The sequence below is a fragment of the Pelobates fuscus genome, chromosome 9 (assembly GCF_036172605.1).
Source record: "Pelobates fuscus isolate aPelFus1 chromosome 9, aPelFus1.pri, whole genome shotgun sequence".
Taxonomy (NCBI): Eukaryota; Metazoa; Chordata; class Amphibia; order Anura; family Pelobatidae; genus Pelobates; species Pelobates fuscus.
In genome coordinates this window covers 8,891,590-8,914,692 of record NC_086325.1, presented here as the reverse complement: position 1 = coordinate 8,914,692, position 23,103 = coordinate 8,891,590, and the positions used below count along the sequence as shown (strand labels likewise).

The following is a 23,103-nucleotide window of genomic DNA, read 5'->3' as shown; positions in this document are numbered from 1 at the left end:
CCTATTGGCAGAGCTTTCTAGGTTTTGTAATAGGGGCACTGCCGTACCCTAAAGTGATTACCTTCCTTCATCATGCCAACTTTCAAGCACTTGCGGAATCGACATGCCTGGCAGGACTTCCTCCGTCTCTTGGTGATTTCACAGTCATTCACCACAGGGCAGCTGTACTCGATATTACCTGAGGGATATACAGAAAATCAGTATTATACGTGGCGCTGTGGGAGGAGTTTTATTGGGGAGTTAAATGGAGGTTGTTGGATTATTATTAAAGGATCTCTAAAAACACCCAGACCAAGTAATCTCAATGAAGCGGTCTGGATATAGTGTTCTTTTAGTCCTAATCCTGCAAAACATTAGCGTTTAGTAGATACGGTAACGCTTAGATTGCAGACAATCCTGACAGCCACTAGAGGCGCTTCCACTGTGAGAACTGAGTAAAACTTTCAAAACTAACTTTAAATTGATTGGAAGAGCGCAGCACTGACAGTGCTGACCGCGCATGCTCTTTTCGTCCCCATTGCTCCTCTGTGGTGAGCATTGGATCGGACAAGAAGAGTCGGCGTGACGTCACGCAAGGCAGATCGAGTTGCTGTAAGAACTGGACGTCAGAGTTGGGGGGGGGGAAAAGTGACCAAAACCCTTTTTTTTTAATGTTTTATTTAGATTTAAACGAAATGCAGACGAGAACACTGTAGCAGTAGAATCACAGCTTTGTACCCCTAACAATATAGTTTTCCTTTAGTATTTATCCGTGATTATCAACTGGAGGCACAAACATCTGTTATGGATACATTGACAGGAAGCTTTCCCGACTACTTATTATTATTATTATTTTTTCAAGTAAACCGGCACTTTATTGTGGTACTTTATTCGGTTGGAGGATACATTCCAGTGAAGGAATAATGAGGTATGAGGTCAGGAATGGACCAGGCAGGTTATTGTCGGTGGAATTGGAGTGGCAAGTGATGGAGTTTTCTATTTCTTCCATTCATTCTGGTCATGGTCCCATTTGGATGAGAAACCTTCTACTGGATCGATTCTCATGACCAACATCCTGTTTGTCTGAGCAGCAACCCATTCTTCGAACAGAGTGTGCGGGACATCCCCATAAACATATTACAACAAAACCAGTCAATCTAATTAAGATGAGTGTACCTCCAATGATAGTCTTCCATTCGCTTGATCCCTTATTCATATCAGCACAAGTCTCATTGAATTTTATACGGTACAATTCTAGCTTCCCATTGACACTCAGTGATGCCCATGTGCCTTTCTCTTTTTCCTTTAGAGCTTTCTGTTCAGCAGTAAGACTGTCATATCTGGAAGTGGCATTTCCCGGCAATCTACATAAATGGGAAGGCTGTACGATTCGACTTTCACAACAGCAGCCTGTCCTTGCAGACAGACAGAGATAGAAAGCACTCTTCTTCCAACTAAGCTCAGAAGTCTTGAAGACAACATTCTGTAAATCCGCAGGTCCAGCCGCTCTCACCAGTGGAGAACACAGAGATGACACCGGAAACCAACGAGACGAGGGATGGAAAGGTTTCCCGACTACTTTAATAAATTATAACAGATTTATCAACTCCTCAAAGAATGCTCTTTCTGTTTGTTAAACTTCGACAATTATGTCTCAATGGTTATTTTACAAAATCTCAAATTTGTATTTTTATAAACCCTGCGATGGCAGGACATTACACATAACTCAACGTTTCGATTTAAAATGCACACGGCGCGCATCTCCCGGCGCGATAAGACACTAAAAGATGGCACGAGATGGCGATCACATTAATAAACCAGTTTGCCCCCCTCCTACTGCTTGTTTAATTACAAATGAGAATAAAAACATCCAGCGAGAGTAGGAGAAGGCGCAGCCTGGCGTCTATCGGCAGTGCGTCCCTGGGGCATTTCTGAGTTGGGCAGTGCTGCCACTCAATCTCCACACACACTAATGAATATTGACTGATTTCTTCTGCCTGATGGATTCTTCCTCTGGTCAGAAGGACGGGGTGGGGGGGGGGGGAGATGGGCGATCGGGCGCTGTGGAACCTCGAATCATCATTAGTCAATACAGCAATTAGGGCAGACGGGGTTAATTCCCATCCTACATTATGAATAGGTAAATCAAGGCAGGGATTTCTAAAGATTTAGAACAATCTGGTTTAATACTTGGGGTGGTTATTCATCAAACAGTATGACAACAAACTTGCAAAAATTCCAAATTGCAAAAATTTGGGAAACGAACTGCCAGTTTCATAATTTACTGTCTGCCGAAAATAAAAATAAAAAATGATATTTGGCTTTCTGGTCTTATCATTGCTAAAGTGAAATAATGGATGCAACAACACTAAACTTCGAACTGGAGGAAAACACGGGTGGAAAAATGTAACGATGACGATCTAGGTAAATTCTCCAACTCGCTATAGTCACAGCCTGACCGATTCAGCGTAATGTTACGATTTAATTAACATTTGCTACAATTCGGAGTTTAGTGAATGAATCCGTAGATGTACCAGTTAGCGAGGTGCTGGATAGTTTGGGGGTAATTTGTGATTCTCCGTGGATTACTGTCAGACGTCTCGAAGCGGAGTTATGGATCTTGGGAGCTGAATTTTGAGATGTTAATATTTACTATTCATTTTACTTTAGTAAAATCTTGTATAATTGTTTGTTTTGCGCACGTTGTGGTGTCTGTTTTATTCATTCTCCTGTGTGGACGCGATTAAGCATTTATTATTTTTTATTTATCATTCATGATTAAAAGAGACATTTTCCTAAAAATGGAAGCCTTACAGGTTCACTCTAGACCGAGCAAAGTCAAAAAATAAAAGGGAAAAAAAAGGGTAGGAAAATCACGTGAATATTTAAAGACCTTGATTTGGGGGGCAAAATGCTGATTTTCTGTTTTAAGTTTTTAAATAAATATTTTAGTCTATTACAGTTGTGAGTCTTCATCAGCATATTTCATGATTATTGCCACAGGTTTGCAAGATATTTTGCTGTAGCTGAAGTCTCTGATTTTGCCTACACTGTGGGACCTGTATCTAGCGGGCTGTCTACGTGACCATTGTCTCGTTGGCTTGTAGAGTCACCAGGGAACTCTCTGTGTCTGTCTATTGATAATCTGCGATTAACCATCTTTATAACGCACTCTGTACATACGTAGAAAATACTTACAGATAACTTCATCCGATCATGGCACCTGTATTGTCATCAATACACAGATTACACACCTCTATCTACATATACATAAACAAGCCAGTGCTTTTGCCTCATGCCTTTTATAGCGGACCTTAGACTCCCACTACTCATGGGCGGCACCAATGACTATCGTACACATCAGCCCCAATCTAACAATAAAAACATGGCAGGGGAACTTACACTTTATTGGCCATTGGAGTAATACTAGGGATTTGGGATAGTGCACAAGTATCTTAATTTCCCTTTTATTTTATGTACAATATAAAACGTCCCCCTCTTTCCAGCCAATTCTTCCAATAGAGGATTTATTTACTGTCAGTAAATTGTGATTAACTATTAAATAAAGTACAAATATTGGGCCAAATTCTGGTGATTTGTTGGTTAATTCACCGTTTTGTGACGGCGTAGGAGTAAATCTGAGCCTGTTGCCACTATAGACCCTGCAGTTGCCAATACAGATGATTTGTGGTGGCATGTAAGGGGTTAAGAGGTGCCGCGGAGGATCAGAGAGGTGTCTTGTGATGTGTGTTCAATGGGCACATTGAGTTTTCACACGCAGATCAATGGGATTGTTCAACCAATTTGCAGCCCTCGCTATCCTTAATACACAGATCTATAAGTGGCTCTCACCCTGGGAGTGATGGGAACTGTGAAGGATAGGGGGCTGAAGGGGGGGTCGGATATTAAACTATTCATGATGTTCCTTACAACATCGGAGGAAGGATAGAAAGCCAGCTCACATTATCCATTGTAATATTCTAATACAAACGTAAAGGGTCTCTCTAAGCAGCACCCTCACAGCTCAGTGTTGGGGTTGTGGTGATAGAAATCTCTGTGCGCCATCTCCAGCTTGTTTTCTTAAACTATTTTCGAGCAGTTTGACAAAAAGAGAGGCGCTCCCCGGCACCCACAGTGTGCCTCCCAATTCAGTATGTCTCCCCGTAACACTTATAGCCCTCAACTACTACCACACAACCCCAGTAACTCACATATAGCCCTCAACTACTACCACGTAACCCCAGTAACTCAACTACTACCACGTAACCCCACGTAACACATATAGCCCTCAACTAGTACCATGTAACCCCAGTAACTCACATATAGCCCTCAACTACCACGTAACCATCCACCTCCTGACACATAACCCTTAAAAACCACCACATAACCCCACTTCCTGACACATAGCCCTCAACTACCACTATGTGGAACCTCTATTTCCAGACACATAGCTCTTCACTACCATCAAATCACCTACCACATCAATCACACCAAGCCTTCTCTCATCTCGAAAACACTTTGACCTGTCACCACAGTCCAGCACTGGTCCCCTACACAATCCTTGGCACCCCGATATCTTGCTGACCAATGTTTAATAATCGTTTATATGGCCCAGTGAGAGACATGGCAGCCAGACTGCTCAGAGCAGAGCAAACAGGGAGATTCCTCTTTACAGACTGTGTTATAAAGACTAATCAATGAAGATTTAATTAGGTGGCTATAACCTCTGGCCTTTACATCACCGGCTGTCACTCCATATTGTGCTCCTGCGGCTATCAGAGGGACGAGGCCCATGGCTTCAGCCAAGATGTCCGTATAGACAAGTTGCCACGTTACTCAATAATCTTTTAATATTCATGTCTTAACATGATGATTCCCTAAATACCATCATCGAAGGAAGTAAAAACCACTAATGACAGCCTGTGTTTGGAGTCTGCTAATAAGATACGTGACTGTGACCTATTAATCAAAATGTCACCCTTTAGGCGCGTTCTAGAACGTTTAAAAAGCAAAAGATATTTTAAAACTATTCTTATAACTGCATCAGCCCCTAAGAAGACAAATCGGAGACTATATGGTGGCTATAAGTCCACATGCCGACAAAGTGACCTACACATGCCATCCAAACTCCACTATACATTAACTTTCTACTTTCTGGGAGTTGTAGTTCATCTGTTATCATTCTGCAGTAGAAAAGTTGACCATTGAGCTAAAACACCCAGAAACCCTTGCTGTGCTCAGAAAGCTGTCTATCTGTGATAAGCTCGGGGTGCTGTTATTTCCTGGTTTGGTGTGAGCTCACTGTAGAACAGGGGTAGGCAACCTACGGCACTAGTGCCATGCACGGCACTCAAGGTGACTTTGCACGGCACTCAGGGCTGCTAGAGCCAAACAGGCTCTGGCTATCAGGAGTCCCAGTGAACCTTCAGATATCTGCTAATACGAAGAGGTGGTAAAGGACAATCCTCAATTTATGCATTGCGGCACATAGAGGAAGTGATCTCAGCACTTGTGAATGGGAATCGACACTGTAATAGAGCAGCACGCAGCTGCTGTTGCAGCTCCTATACTTGAGCTATGCCTGGTCCCCACTGGAACCCAAGGAAGCCACCCACACTGCTAGATTTAGACAGAAATGCACAATAACCCTCCCCTCATACAAATAATACGAACAGCCCATACACAAACATACACACAATCCCCACAAACGCAACACCACTAACTATCCACATACATGCACACAACCTCACATGCAGCCTCTCACATGCAATACCTCAAACAGCCCCCACACACTACCAAACACACAATGTGACATATCCATCCACACACACACACACACACACAATACCCCAAACAGCCCCTCACATCCATACACTACGAAACACACAATGTGACATATCCATCCACACACACACACACAATACCCCAAACAGCCCCCACACATACACACACTACCAAACACACAATGTGACATATCCATCCACACACAATTCCACAAGCAGCCCTCATACACAGCCCAAATTCATAGGTATCATACACGATACCATAAAGTACTCCTGAACATATACAATATAATAGCTAATATACGCACAAATACAACGATACAAAGCAATTATAGTAAAAATAACACAAGCAGAATACGGCAGCATACACACCTCAATTTAAAAAAAATAGGATCGGCACGCTAAGGGACATCACAATCCTATATCGGCACAGTGCTGCTAAAAGGTTGCCTACCCCTGCTGTAGAAGCTACTAAACCTGTGTATCTTTTGTTTTATTTTCTACTATTTTAATTTACTGTTTTGTAAGTCCCCCTAAGCCATAACCTTAAATTATTCCAAGAAGGGGTCCTTACCTTGTATGGTTCTTTTGAAGAAGGCCTTGCAGGCTTCACAAGATGCCACCCCATAGTGGTAGCCGGACGCTGTGTCTCCACAGACCAGGCATAGCCGTTTGGGGACAGACCTCAAAACACACTGCATGGCAGCATCATCTCCTAAAGATGGGGGACTGTCTGCAAAGAGCTTTTCACCAGAGTCCGAGAACCCCATCAGGGCAGTTGGAGAATCCAAACCTTGAGATTGACCCCCAACTGAGAGGCCATAACTACTGCTGGTGTCAGACATTCCTCCAGGGCTGAAATACCCAGCTGTGTCCATCTGTAATGGAGGACTCGAAGGCTCCATTTTCACCTGAAGTCCTAAGTTGGGGGAAACTCCGCATAGGAACCTGAAAGATATTTTTCAGGGTCAGAAATTGGCAATAATTTTGATAGGCAACTCAACACCAGTAAAAGTCAAATACCACTGAGGTGATTTCTCAAGGTAAAACAGCTGCTATTTTAAGTGCAAAGAGCTAAATGTTGAGACATTATCTTGGTTTCCATGGTGATTGCTCCTTCTTTAGATCTTTGCCCAGAATAGCACCTGTTTTCTCTCACTAAACTCACATTATGATGTCCTGTTTCATCACACATTTCCCAAGAGGCCTCAAGAACATTTTGAATTGAAGGCCCCTCACAATTCTTTTTGCTGAAAACCTACTCCAAGAACCCAACCCTGACTTGTACGAGTAAATGGCTTCCAGGCTGGCATACAGTAACCAAGGTCCTGTGTGCTATAACATATTGACATCAAAAACAGGCCAGCTTGGATATTATTACAAATTTCAATATATTTATTGTTCTGTGTTGTCCTTGATCAGCTTAACAATGTCTTCAAACTGAAGCCTCATCTATTAACTTTTATAACATGTAATCAGAGAAGACGCCATTTAAATCTATCCCTAGTAAGATCTCACCTAGAGTATTGTGTTCAGTTCTATAGAGCAGATCCCAGGAGGACATAGAGAGGTAGTGATAGTACTTTATAGATCCCCGGTAAGATCTCACCTAGAGTATTGTGTTCAGTTCTATAGAGCAGATCCCAGGAGGACATAGAGAGATAGTGATAGTACTTTATAGATCCCCGGTAAGATCTCACCTAGAGTATTGTGTTCAGTTCTATAGAGCAGATCCCAGGAGGACATAGAGAGGTAGTGATAGTACTTTATAGATCCCTGGTAAGATCTCACCTAGAGTATTGTGTTCAGTTCTATAGAGCAGATCCCAGGAGGACATAGAGAGGTAGTGATAGCACTTTATAGATCCCCGGTAAGATCTCACCTAGAGTATTGTGTTCAGTTCTATAGAGCAGATCCCAGGAGGACATAGAGAGGTAGTGATAGTACTTTATAGATCCCCGGTAAGATCTCACCTAGAGTATTGTGTTCAGTTCTATAGAGCAGATCCCAGGATATAGAGAGGTAGTGATAGTACTTTATAGATCCCCGGTAAGATCTCACCTAGAGTATTGTGTTCAGTTCTATAGAGCAGATCCCAGGAGGACATAGAGAGGTAGTGATAGTACTGTATAGATCCCCGGTAAGATCTCACCTAGAGTATTGTGTTCAGTTCTATAGAGTACAATAAAGGATAATTTATAACGTCTATTGGTGAAGATGAATATATATAGTGCTCATAGCATAAAACATTTCAGTAAATTCTTTATGATGTTCTTATGTCTATGTTGCAGGATAATAATATAAGGTTGTGTCCATAAAAATAGTTATTTTAAACAAACTTCTCCTTTAGAAGAGACAGAATAAGGAAACGAGTTTACATGAAGCAGGAGCAGTTTGGGTTTGGGGGAAGTACTGGATGTTCTGCTCCCTGTTGCCCCATCCTGTACAGGGAATCCGGGTGGTGGAACCTCAAGACAGTGACTGTATCTTCTCATTAGAACATAACAATGTCTTCAAACTGATTTCAAATATCACAATCTGGATGCCATCAGACCTAGTCCACAAGGTGATGTCCGTGTGGTTCATTGTGACCAGGACTGTCCCTCAGTGTGGGCTCCTATTGTGGAGCGGGAGTGAGAGAGATGGACACCGATAGGCGCTATTATAGACCCTGACATGAAAGGAGGCCCTGTCTCTCCCCTTGACGTTCAGATCAATACAGTTCAATGGCCTTTGAAAGAGATGCTTAACATAGATTCTGTCAATTTGGATGACACCTTCTCTGGAGAATTTGGGAGGATGAGGAAAGATTAATGCACTTTCTCTGCCCCTTTTAAACTCTTTTATAAACACCTCCGGCCAAAGCAATCTCGAGCATCTCTGTAATCCCACGGTTATCCCTGTACCACTGCGAGAGACGCTCTACACCTCTATTATATTGGTCCTATTTCATAACACATCCCTGCATGATACAGATTGGTTTATGTGTAGAGATATACTAATGTCACTGCTACCCTCCGATTTAAGGAACAAAACTCTATCAAATCAAAACTTGTATTAACTTGTACATGTCTATATATTAAGGGGACATGTTTATATATTTAGGGGACATGTCTATATATAGTGGGATGGGGGATAATCTTGGGCTTGATGTGACACTTGATGTGACACTCTTGCCTAACATGGATGTGAGTTCAGACTTGGATGTGGGAAAATCAAAACACCAGCACCAGCATAGCGTGTACCCAAAAATGATATGGAGCTAATTGAGGGGCAATCATTATAGTTACTTAGTAATCTAGTATGGAAATAGACTCAGGTCCGTTACATTCAGTCTTTTACACATCTCTCTATTTACTATTGATCCAAAAGAAGGCAAAAACTTCAATTTTTTGTCATAAATGGGAAAATTCCTTCTTGACTTCAAAATGGTAATCCGATTGGGATTAACAAGCAGATATCATACAGATTAATTAATCTGAATATTCTGCCCACCCTAAAGAAATAAAATAAAAATATAATCCAGGCCTTTTCTAAACATAATAAATCCCTAGAATCTTCGTCGGGCTGATTACGTTTTAGAATTTTTGTTCTGTTTTTCCCGTGGTTGTGTCACTTTTAGAACCTTAATCCAGAACTCTTTATATATTCTGGCTAGTTACTAAACTGAGCATTCAAAGTGAATTTCATGTTTAAGGCCAAGATGACTCAGTTGGAATAATTCTCCAAATCTTGGTTAGTTTGGACAAAAATGTGAAATTCACTTAGAATTACAGACAAATCTCAGTTTAGTAGATACCAGTGATAATCTCTGATAATCTCTGATAACTTTCAGAATCTGTCTGGTTGTGTCTGATTCCGGTGTGATATATGACGATTATGGTGGGATTCTCTCTGCTCGTGTCTCAATCCCATCGTATTTATCAATAAATGACTCTCAGGATTACCCGTCTCATTTCTGTTTTTGTGAAGATACATCAAAGCCCCTACCGTCCAGCCTGGGGGACAGCCCATAAATAATACCATAATTACATGATTTTAGTGAATGAAATATAAAGATAAATATTCAGCCTATCACCAGGACCGGTCAATAAGAGTATGAACTGGGACAATTATTATAAATCCCCCAAGCCTGGACTGATGACAGATTGTTATTGAATTAACGACCAGTGATGAAAATTGAGATAAACCGTTTATTTATTACAGGGTCCCATGACTGCGGCGGACTGTGACAGGGTCATTTACCGGATTCCAAATTGTCGCCATAGAAATTATTAATGGGAAAATTTAGGACTTTAATTCCCTGCAGATCTGAGTACAGTGAATAACCCGGTGAGTGTTTGGCCGTGGGATTTATTCACTAAACTGAGAATTGCACAGATTACGCCAAAACGTCTGAACTCGCAAAATAGCTCAGGTAGGGAATGTTTGGCTATTTCAGTATACATTTCGCAATTCTCTTGTCAGTTATTCAAAATTCACGGTTTACTGAACAACCTAGTAAGTATTTCAAGAGCAGGAATCGGACCAACATATTAACGTGGAGAAAATATGATTTTTATAGGAGGTAAACCGGCCAAGTTTTACAGATTTACAAGACAGTCCCGATTATTGTCTGCAAAGGAAAAACAATCTCTGGAACATCTGATGTCATAGTTAAACTTTACGGGGGCACCGCATCAGCCCACTCACACAGCTAGTGCTATGGGCCTTGCAAAGTGTGAGTGTGTTTTCATTCGGAATCAGGACTGTTTGCAGGATACAGGACTGTTGGATGGTATGCACAAGGTGGCAAGTGAAATTAAAAGAGACGTGTTTTGAGCTCCATCTACTTTACATATTGTAGGAATATCTATTGTGACCTATCAAACAATAATTGTCTGCCAAGTATAGCAAGCTCTTTCCTTAAAGGTCCAGGAAGCATTTTCTGAATCATTATATTCCAAGTGTGACTTGCTTGTACACCCCAAAACCACACTTCCTGGGCTGACGTCAATTAGCCAAAACCCAGGATGGATTTTACATGAAATAATAAAAGGTTCTATTTGGTGAACTGATAAACAACTATCAAAATAAAGCAAATTAGCTCATTTTTACAAAAAGCAAAAATCTATAACGTTTCAGAACGAGATCATTTACCAGTTTGGCTATTTCCGGCGATGTGATAAAGTTTATTTTTCATTTATATAAAATGAATAAACATTATAAATACATGCAATTTATATTTAGTTAAAGAACCTGATTAAATTTCACCAAGATTGGACGCTCTACTTATTTACAATTTAATTTAAACAACTAAAGTAAAAGTGAATGTAGCAGGGTATCCACTAAATTGAGAACTGACACGGACTCAGACTGAATGTAATATTTATGGTAAAATAGACAAATTGTAAAAATCCTTCAATTCAGCCATGTTTCCAAAATCAGACATTTGGATTAACCCTGTGACGTCAGTAAATATATTTCATACTTTCTTTTAATCTTGTCTACCTTGTAGACTTTAATTCATTTATAACACTTACATCTAACACCAGTGCTTAGTGGCCGTTCCATGGATCTACTACTACTGCTGATCATGTCTCTCTTTGGAATATTAAGCTTTCTGAAATTTTTATGCAAATCGGAGCAAGGCCCAATTCACAGTAAAATGCCGCAACACAATCAGTGACTCCAGGAATGATTGTTTCACTTGACCAGTAAAAGATTAAGTACACGAAAAAATAACCCAACTATCAATATTTAAAAAAAAATGGGAATCATACTGATTTTAAGCTGAACAATTAATTAAGCAATTTGCTGTTTACATCAACGATGATATATCTGTATAACACACAGACACATATTAAACCTCTTGTCTTAACTGGCCCTCGTATTCATTAGATTGCAAGCTTATCAGCCAATTTATAGTTCTCTGGAGTACGGCAAATGCCAGATTTGAAGATCAAAGGAACAGATTTTAAAACAAATCGAAGGTATACGTATAACCTTGGTATGAAATATTTTATATACATATATCAAATATAACTTAAAAGAAAAATGTAAAATGCAATTACTAAACTTTCAAATCGAGTGAAGTGAATATTTACATTTTAGAATAAAGCAAAGTCTGACTGTAAGAGAGGTGGATATAAAGATTCGACTGCCAGCAGAGGTGGTCAGAGTGTGTAAACCAATGAGAAAATGATGTTAGACTAACATATCCTTCAAGAATAATAATATAGGTATAAAATATCTCTCTATATACCGGTAATTCATTTATTTTTTTTACTAAAGCTATGCACAGCAGGAAATATATGAAAACAATGGAAAATACCGCACAAGGAGCTGAAAGGTCTGGCCACAAGAGCTTGCAATCTAATCAAGATTTCTCGATGGCTGCACTGTTCCTGTGGAACTCGCTTCCCTCCTCCGTTAGATGTTCACCCAGTCTCCACTCCTTCAAAAAAATCGCTAAAAACCCACTTCTTCATAAAAGCGTATCAATTAAACTGTTAATAGCTCCCAACTGATTCCTCTTCTGCAACCGTCACTAGTCTAATACTATCCTTACCTTTTTGTGTCATTTTACCCCATTCCCTCTAGCATGTAAGCTCATTGAGCAGGGCCCTCAACCCCTCTGTTCCTGTGTGTCCAACTTGTCTGGTTACAACTACATGTCTGTTCGTCCACCCAATGTAAAGTGCTGCGGAATTTGACGGCGCTCTATAAATACCATAATAATAATAATAATAATAATAATAATGATGCAGCTTGCAATGCTTGCCCATGATTCCTCGCACCCTGTCTCTACCGTCTTCCCGTACCCTGTATTACCTTCTTTCCTGATATGCCATAGATTAATAGAATTATATGTATCTCTCCGTCTCGATTCTTTAAACTGTGACAATTTGTGGAAATCCACTCCCTTTAGATTGTAAGCTTATACGAGTCGTTCCATAACCCCCTGTTGTGCCCGTATACCAGACTTTTATTATCGTAACTATGTTTAGTTTCCCCATTGTACAGCGCTGCGGACTATGTTGGCGCTTTATAAATAATAAGAAAATGAATACTTACGGAGCGTGCTGTCGCTTGTCTGGCTGAGGGATCAGCAAATCCTGATAGGACAATTCTAAATTCTCCATAAATACAGAATAGTTCACAGCATTAGTCCTTCAGCATCCAGAGCAACGAACCTACAGCCCTGGACCATCGGTCTGCCACCTCTCTGGATTTACATAGGGCGTGCGGGGGGAGGAGAGGGTTCAGGGGATGGCGTTAAACACACATCCACACAGGTCTTCAGGGAAGCATTAACCCCAGCATTCCCAGCTGGAAACCAGTGGAGAAAGGTCCCCATATCACGCTGGTAATCAGTCCATATCGCTAGTTTATTAGATCAGTCGTTTAATGTACGGGGAGGGAAGTGTGACATTAATTGGGTCACTCAAACCTCCAGAATTGGGAGAGTGAGAGACTGATGGATAATATGTCAGAATTACAACTTTCTAAAAACAGGAGAGAATACTTGGAACAGCCTTCCAGTGGAAGCAGTAACGGTGATATAGAAAGGGTAGTAGATACCTGGAATAGCCTTCCAGTGGAAGCAGTAAGGGTGATATAGAAAGGGTAGTAGATACCTGGAATAGCCTTCCAGTGGGAGCAGTAACAATGATATAGAAAGGGTAGTAAATACCTGGAATAGCCTTCCAGTGGGAGCAGTAAGGGTGATATAGAAAAGGTAGTAGATACCTGGATTAGCCTTCCAGTGGGAGCAGTAACAGTGATACAGAAAGGGTAGTAAATACCTGGAATAGCCTTCCAGTGGGAGCAGTACAGTGATATAGAAAGGGTAGTAGATACCTGGATTAGCCTTCCAGTGGGAGCAGTAACAGTGATATAGAAAGGGTAGTAGATACCTGGAATAGCCTTCCAGTGGGACCAGTAACAGTGATATAGAAAGGGTAGTAGATACCTGGAATAGCCTTCCAGTGGAAGCAGTAACAGTGATATAGAAAGGGTAGTAGATACCTGGAATAGCCTTCCAGTGGGAGCAGTAACAATGGTATAGAAAGGGTAGTAGATACATGGAATAGCCTTCCAGTGGAAGCAGTAACGGTGATATAGAAAGGGTAGTAGATACCTGGAATAGCCTTCCAGTGGGAGCAGTAACAGTGATATAGAAAGGGTAGTAGATACCTGGAATAGCCTTCCAGTGGGAGCAGTAACAATGGTATAGAAAGGGTAGTAGATACATGGAATAGCCTTCCAGTGGAAGCAGTAATGGTGATATAGAAAGGGTAGTAGATACCTGGAATAGCCTTCCAGTGGGAGCAGTAACAGTGATATAGAAAGGATAGTAGATACCCGGAATAGCCTTCCAGTGGGAGCAGTAACAGTGATATAGAAAGGGTAGTAGATACCTGGAATAACCTTCCAGTGGGAGCAGTAACAGTGATATAGAAAGGGTAGTAGATACCTGGAATAACCTTCCAGTGGGAGCGGTGACAGCGATATAGAAAGGGTAGTAGATACCTGGAATAGCCTTCCAGTGGGAGCAGTAACAGTGATATAGAACGGGTAGTAGATAAATGGAATAGCCTTCCAGTTTGAGCAGTAACAGTGATATAGAAAGGGTAGTAGATACCTGGAATAGCCTTCCAGTGGGAGCAGTAATAGTGATATAGAAAGGGTAGTAGATACCTGGAATATCCTTCCAGTGGGAGCAGTAACAGCGATATAGAAAGGGTAGTAGATACCTGGAATAGCCTTCCAGTGGGAGCAGTAACAGTGATATAGAAAGGGTAGTAGATACCTGGAATATCCTTCCAGTGGGAGCAGTAACAGTGATATAGAAAGGGCAGTAGATACCTGGAATAGCCTTCCAGTGGGAGCAGTAACAATGACATAGAAAGGGTAGTAGATACCTGGAATAGCCTTCCAGTGGGAGCAGTAACAGTGATATAGAAAGGATGGTAGATACCTGGAATAGCCTTCCAGTGGGAGCGGTGACAGCGATATAGAAAGGGTAGTAGATACCTGGAATAGCCTTCCAGTGGGAGCAGTAACAGTGATATAGAAAGGGTAGTAGATACCTGGAATAACCTTCCAGTGGGAGCAGTAACAGTGATATAGAAAGGATGGTAGATACCTGGAATAGCCTCCCAGTGGGGGCAGTAACAATGATATAGAAAGGGTAGTAGATACCTGGAATAGCCTTCCAGTGGGAGCAGTAACAGTGATATAGAAGGAGTAGTAGATACCCGGAATAGCAGTAACAGTGATATAGAAGGAGTAGTAGATACCTGGAATAGACTTCCAGGGGATGCAGTAAAGGATAAAACACTGAAGGAATTTAAGAATGCTTGGACGGTGTCTGGGGCCAATTTGAGTGAGAATTTATAAAGCATGAAATAAATCGATTGACCAGGTTTAATCTATTAAGTCAACGACAATATGTTCTTTAAAAATAACATAGTGGAAAACATTTTAAGATCCACAATTCCTCATTATAAATCAGATAAAGCAGAGACTGGATGCTGTGAGCTTCCTGAGTACTTCATCGAAGGTTACTGGTTAGGGCACTTAACCTGGGAATCTTGGGAATCTGGCCATCCACCATGAGATCTAGGAATCTGGCCATCTATCCTGAGACCCTGGGTATCTGGTTATCTAATCTGAGATGCTGGGAAACTGGCCATCTATCCTGAGACTCTAGGAATCTGGCCATCTATCCTGAGACCCTGGGAATCTGGCCATCTATCCTGAGACCCTGGGTATCTGGTCATCTAATCTGAGATGCTGGGAAACTGGCCATCTATCCTGAGACCCTGGGAATCTGGCCATCTATCCTGAGACCCTGGGAATCTGGCCATCTATAATGAGACCCTGGGAATCTTGCCATCTATCCTGAGACCCTGGGAACCTGCCTATTCCCCATGAGATCTAGGAATCTGGCCATCCATCCTGAGACCCTGTGAACCTGCCCATTCACCATGAGATCTAGGAATCTGGCCATCTATCCCAAGACCCTGAAAACCTGCCCATTGACCATGAGATCCAGGAATCTGGCCATACATCCCGAGACCCTGCTCATTCACCATGAGATCTAGGAATCTGGCCATCCACTCTGAGATTTAGGGCTCTGGCCATCCACCCTGAGATGTGGAGAATCTCACCCCGAGTTGGAGTGAATCTTTGAGAACTCTGCGGTATGCACAAGGCATATTTGATGTCTGTCAATGACTATTGGGCAATATGCCCAGTTCACCTGAGGCTCACCCCAGGGGAATTAATGAACCACAGCCGGATTCATCCACGGATCAGGGTCAATCGCGAATGATCGGATTTTCTCGCCAAACATTGGCCTAGAATGTAGGACATGGGTGCTACCTGTGAGACTGCATCGGGAACTGAAACTTTGTTTCTACTAAATACATTCCATTAAAAACAAAAAGGGCAACGCGCCAGAATAACATTTATTACATTATCGATCTCTAATTCTTCCAAATTCCTCCGATGTCCACTCCAAGCTGCAGTCGTCTTATCTCGACAGACCTCAGACGCTAGAAAGCATTTTTATTGGTCATTACTGATAAGAGAGTCAAACTAGGAACCCCAAGTGTTCCAGACCCTAATATGTGGGGAACAGCTCGAGGGCCCAAGGAGGAAGCTGACTGCAAATTTGGAGTCAACAAATCCTCTCATATTGGGTATAAAAGGAAATCGCTTCAAATTGGGGTTTTTCACCTTCTTTTAAAAGCGAAACAGAAACAGATACATGAAGCGCTAATGGACGTGACTCCACTTTAGATTCTGGGATTTAGTTATGGCCACAAATGGCTATTATAGACAGCGGCAAATTGATTGGGTCAGTGCTAGAAGTAACTGAAGTCAGCAGTGTCATTAAATTCCATTGTGCTCATCGAGGGTCATTTTTAAAAGACAAATTTGATGCAGAATTTTCTAACTTTCTAAGGCAGTTTGGGTTTCTCTTGTTTGACCACAATGCCTTATAGTTTTATGTTTCAATCAGCCAATTGGGGAAAAAAACTACTTTTCCATAAAGCAGGGACAAATAGCTGAAATTAAATTCTCAGTGTCAGTAAATGGGCTTTCCATGTTTTTTCGGATAGCAGGAATTTAGGGTCTTTTCAAGTATGAACCAAAAATTCCCAAATTTGTCCCCGAATTCATCCTGATTGATACATTTATTTGTTTTGTGGTTTTTTTTGTTTACCATTCAGACTAAACATTAATGTTAATAAAAAAAAGTGCTAAATTTGCAGGTAATTTGACTTTATAATAATAATACTGAAATACTGATACTCTTGTAATCCAGGTCTGCTATGAAACATTTGGGATTGTGAAGCTTGGTTTGTATTGATGAAGGATAAAAATATATATATATTACTTTATCTTTGCAACGTATTACAGAGGAAGACATTTAGAATACCCAAATAAATAATTTAATTTCAATCCACTTCTAAATACAAAGTATACTAAATCACAGCCACTATCCGGTTCATATTTAAAAAATAAATAAAATAAAAGTTATGTATTCAGAAAACTGTAATAATAGACACAATCTAACCTTCACCATAACATGTCATTCCTCAAATCTGCAAATAGTTAAACCAGGGGGAGAAATTACACAAATATCTCCTAATCCTGAATTAATTTTGTGTATGAGGAAGAATGCTCGGGATGTGTATAAGGCTAACACAGTAAAGGAATTGAAGAATGCTCAGGATCTGTATAAGGATAACACAGTAAAGGAATTGAAGAATGCTTGGGATGTGTATAAGGCTAACACAGTAAAGGAATTGAAGAATGCTCGGGATGTGTATAAGGATAGCAGTAAAGGAATTGAAGAATGCTCGGGATGTGTATAAGGCTAACACAGTAAAGGAATTGAATGATGCTCGGGATGTGTATAAGGCTAACACAGTAAAGGAATTGAAGAATGCTCGGGATGTGTATAAGGCTAACACAGTAAAGGAATTGAAGAATGCTTGGGATGTGTATAAGGCTAACACAGTAAAGGAATTGAAGAATGCTCGAGATGTGTATAAGGCTAACACAGTAAAGGAATTGAAGAATGCTTGGGATGTGTATAAGGCTAACACAGTAAAGGAATTGAAGAATGCTTGGGATGTGTATAAGGCTAACACAGTAAAGGAATTGAATGATGCTCGGGATGTGTATAAGGCTAACACAGTAAAGGAATTGGAGAATGCTCAGGATCTGTATAAGGCTAACAGTAAAGGAATTGAATGATGCTCGGGATGTGTATAAGGCTAACACAGTAAAGGAATTGAAGAATGCTTGGGATGTGTATAAGGCTAACACAGTAAAGGAATTGAAGAATGCTTGGGATGTGTATAAGGCTAACACAGTAAAGGAATTGAAGATTGCTTGGGATGTGTATAAGGCTAACACAGTAAAGGAATTGGAGAATGCTCAGGATCTGTATAAGGCTAACAGTAAAGGAATTGAATGATGCTCGGGATGTGTATAAGGCTAACACAGTAAAGGAATTGAAGAATGCTCAGGATGTGTATAAGGCTAACACAGTAAAGGAATTGAATGATGCTCGGGATGTGTATAAGGCTAACACAGTAAAGGAATTGAAGAATGCTCAGGATGTGTATAAGGCTAACACAGTAAAGGAATTGAAGAATGCTCGGGATGTGTATAAGGCTAACACAGTAAAGGAATTGAATGATGCTCGGGATGTGTATAAGGCTAACACAGTAAAGGAATAGAAGAATGCTCGAGATGTGTATAAGGCTAACACAGTAAAGGAATAGAAGAATGCTCGAGATGTGTATAAGGCTAACACAGTAAAGGAATTGAAGAATGCTCGGGATGTGTATAAGGCTAACACAGTAAAGGAATTGAAGAATGCTCAGGATCTGTATAAGGATAACACAGTAAAGGAATTGAAGAATGCTTGGGATGTGTATAAGGCTAACACAGTAAAGGAATTGAAGAATGCTCGGGATGTGTATAAGGATAGCAGTAAAGGAATTGAAGAATGCTCGGGATGTGTATAAGGCTAACACAGTAAAGGAATTGAATGATGCTCGGGATGTGTATAAGGCTAACACAGTAAAGGAATTGAAGAATGCTCGGGATGTGTATAAGGCTAACACAGTAAAGGAATTGAAGAATGCTTGGGATGTGTATAAGGCTAACACAGTAAAGGAATTGAAGAATGCTCGAGATGTGTATAAGGCTAACACAGTAAAGGAATTGAAGAATGCTTGGGATGTGTATAAGGCTAACACAGTAAAGGAATTGAAGAATGCTTGGGATGTGTATAAGGCTAACACAGTAAAGGAATTGAATGATGCTCGGGATGTGTATAAGGCTAACACAGTAAAGGAATTGGAGAATGCTCAGGATCTGTATAAGGCTAACAGTAAAGGAATTGAATGATGCTCGGGATGTGTATAAGGCTAACACAGTAAAGGAATTGAAGAATGCTTGGGATGTGTATAAGGCTAACACAGTAAAGGAATTGAAGAATGCTTGGGATGTGTATAAGGCTAACACAGTAAAGGAATTGAAGATTGCTTGGGATGTGTATAAGGCTAACACAGTAAAGGAATTGGAGAATGCTCAGGATCTGTATAAGGCTAACAGTAAAGGAATTGAATGATGCTCGGGATGTGTATAAGGCTAACACAGTAAAGGAATTGAAGAATGCTCAGGATGTGTATAAGGCTAACACAGTAAAGGAATTGAATGATGCTCGGGATGTGTATAAGGCTAACACAGTAAAGGAATTGAAGAATGCTCAGGATGTGTATAAGGCTAACACAGTAAAGGAATTGAAGAATGCTCGGGATGTGTATAAGGCTAACACAGTAAAGGAATTGAATGATGCTCGGGATGTGTATAAGGCTAACACAGTAAAGGAATAGAAGAATGCTCGAGATGTGTATAAGGCTAACACAGTAAAGGAATAGAAGAATGCTCGAGATGTGTATAAGGCTAACACAGTAAAGGAATTGAAGAATGCTCGGGATGTGTATAAGGCTAACACAGTAAAGGAATTGAAGAATGCTCGAGATGTGTATAAGGCTAACACAGTAAAGGAATTGAAGAATGCTTGGGATGTGTATAAGGCTAACACAGTAAAGGAATTGAATGATGCTTGGGATGTGTATAAGGCTAACACAGTAAAGGAATTGAAGAATGCTCGAGATGTGTATAAGGCTAACACAGTAAAGGAATTGAAGAATGCTCGGGATGTGTATAAGGCTAACACAGTAAAGGAATTGAATGATGCTCGGGATGTGTATAAGGCTAACACAGTAAAGGAATTGAAAAATGCTCGGGATGTGTATAAGGCTAACACAGTAAAGGAATTGAAGAATGCTCGGGATGTGTATAAGGCTAACACAGTAAAGGAATTGAAGAATGCTCGGGATGTGTATAAGGATAACACAGTAAAGGAATTGGAGAATGGTCAGGATGTGTATAAGGATAACACAGTAAAGGAATTGGAGAATGGTCAGGATGTGTATAAGGATAACACAGTAAAGGAATTGAAGAATGCTTGGGATGTGTATAAGGCTAACACAGTAAAGGAATTGAAGAATGCTCAGGATGTGTATAAGGCTAGCAGTAAAGGAATTCAAGAATGCTTGGGATGTGTATAAGGCTAACACAGTAAAGGAATTGAATGATGCTCGGGATGTGTATAAGGCTAACACAGTAAAGGAATTGGAGAATGGTCATGATGTGTATAAGGATAACACAGTAAAGGAATTGAAGAATGCTTGGGATGTGTATAAGGCTAACACAGTAAAGGAATTGAAGAATGCTCGGGATGTGTATAAGGCTAACACAGTAAAGGAATTGAGGAATGCTCAGGATGTGTATAAGGCTAACACAGTAAAGGAATTGAAGAATGCTCAGGATGTGTATAAGGCTAACACAGTAGAGGAATTGAAGAATGCTCAGGATGTGTATAAGGCTAACACAGTAAAGGAATTGAAGAATGCTCGGGATGTGTATAAGGCTAACACAGTAAAGGAATTGAAGAATGGTCAGGATGTGTATGAGGCTAACACAGTAAAGGAATTGAAGAATGCTCGGGATGTGTATAAGGATAACAGTAAAGGAATTGAAGAATGCTCAGGATGTGTATAAGGATAACACAGTAAAGGAATTGAAGAATGCTCGGGATGTGTATAAGGATTACACAGTTAATGCATTGAAGAATGCTTGGGATGTGTATAAGGCTAGCACAGTTAATGAATTGAAGAATGCTCGGGATGTGTATAAGGATAACACAGTAAAGGAATTGAAGAATGCTTGGGATGTGTATAAGGATAACAGTAAAGGAATTGAAGAATGCTCAGGATGTGTATAAGGCTAACACAGTAAAGGAATTGAAGAATGCTGTTGAAGAATATTGTTTAGATCTCACAGGCTGGGTTTATTAATCCTTCACTAGGAAAAGATAGCTTGAAAATTTGGGAACCTCAGATGACATCTTCATAAACTGGCCAATTTTGCCCTCTTGTGTCTTAAAGAAGAACTACACAACGTGTAGTCGGACTCAGACCTGATACAAAACAATAAAACTTTATCTTCACAGACACGATTCAAATATATTTAGACGTCGTTATAAATAAACATCGCTTTGAATGGATAGACATTATAGAGAATGCATGTATCAAATGATATCTCCCCTGTACTGTATATGACTAGAGATTATAGAGAATGTATAGATCAAATTATATCTCCCCTGTACTGTATATGATTAGAAATTATAGAGAGTGTATGGATCAAATGATATCTCCCTGTACTGTATATGATTAGAGATTATAGAGAATGCATGGATCAAATGATATCTCATCTGTACTGTAATGACTAGACATTATAGAAAATGTATGGATCAAATATTGTTTATTGTGTGCATTGTATGTGACTAGACATTTTAGAGAATGCATGGGTCAGATGATGTGTATTGTATACGACTAGACGTTATAGAGAACACATGGATCAGATTTTGTTTAGACATTGTATGAAATGGCCGGATCTTTGACATGCGCAGCCCAGCAATATGTGCAGCAAATACAGTCACTTAATTCCAATAATTAAAGAACAAACAGCACTGTATTCGCTAAATCAGGAATTGTGGAGCGCTCACAAAGGAACCATGAATTTTAGGTCCACATAATTAAGCTAGAATCATTTTCTAATTCAGCCCAATTATTGGATCAATTTCTGACAATTCCAACATTAGCGAATAATCCAGACAGTTTGCGTTTACATACAGATACCAGCACACTCTAAAACACAGCTTAAGTAGTAGTGGATACATGGCATTAGCCACCAGCCATGGTGGCAGAGAGGGTTTCATATTTCCTACAAAGAAGTATTCAGATTGCAGACCACGTCAGAGAAAAGCGTGCATTTGGTGCTTATACATGGCAATATTTCTTATTATAGGTTTTAGCATAAATTAGAACGATAAAGCGCCAACACAATCCAGAGAGCAGTACGTTTGGCTCCTGCAGAGTGTATATACCCCTCTGTCCCATAAGGCTTACACTCCATTACTAATCATAGCTTGACACCTCCCATGGTGGGTGTTCCCAGTGCACAGTATGGAATCTCCGGAAACATTTTAAACAACCACAACCGGTAGATCAGAATGCACTTAATATGAGGAGAACCGAGATAATATAACACAATGGTCAGGATTGTCTGAGCATCAGGGGGGATGGAGTCCAGAGGTATCCATCCAGTATCAGGAAGAATCTAAAATCACCAGAGTAAGTAACAATCTAGTAATGATACTCCGCACCAATTTAGTAAAATAAATTATAAAAAATGCAGCGCACTACGTTCCTGCGTACTCTCGTTAGGTGTGCGGTAACTTACATAGTGCCAGGTAGGGAGCAGAGCTGCAGGATATCTCGTCTGTTCAGGCTGCGCTGAGCTGAGTGACGGGACAGGCTGCGGCCAGGACGGGAGGATTGAGATAATCCCATTACACCACCTGGACGGGAGAATTCACATCTGGCTATGATACGGCACGTGTGTGGATTGGGTATTAAAAAACACCCCCACTTTATCCCCAATACAGACTCGAATTAGAAAACTTGTAAAAAAAAAATACACATTCGGGGTTATTCGCCAACACGCGAATCGTCAGAAATTCTATGAGAATTTTACATTTTAAGGGAATATAGGAAAGCTGGGAAAAGTTTTCGGTTTGACCTAAAATATATCATTCACTCTGAAATCCTGACAATTCACACATTAATTAACCCCTTAAGGACACATGACATGTGTGACATGTCATGATTCCCTTTTATTCCAGAAGTTTGGTCCT

General features: G+C 40.4%; 1 protein-coding gene and 1 pseudogene across 2 annotated transcripts in view; both read right to left on the bottom strand.

Annotated features, from left to right (window-relative positions):
- LOC134572253 (estrogen-related receptor gamma-like) overlaps positions 1-22,696 on the bottom strand; it is a 44,412-nt gene extending 21,716 nt beyond the window's left edge. Inside the window, exons 1-3 of one of the 2 annotated variants that reach the window (XM_063431102.1) lie at positions 22,650-22,696; positions 6,337-6,710; positions 62-178 (exon numbers count right to left, since the gene is read on the bottom strand). In XM_063431102.1, coding sequence (XP_063287172.1) covers positions 62-178; positions 6,337-6,710; positions 22,650-22,651 — 493 coding nt within the window. In that variant the 5' untranslated portion in view covers positions 22,652-22,696. Of the gene's footprint in view, positions 1-61; positions 179-6,336; positions 6,711-12,818; positions 12,890-22,649 lie in introns of those variants that run through there. The other variant, XM_063431101.1, reaches the window with a different exon arrangement.
- Positions 876-1,515, bottom strand: LOC134572255 (cytochrome c oxidase subunit 4 isoform 1, mitochondrial-like; annotated as a pseudogene).
- Positions 22,697-23,103: the final 407 nt, after the last annotated feature.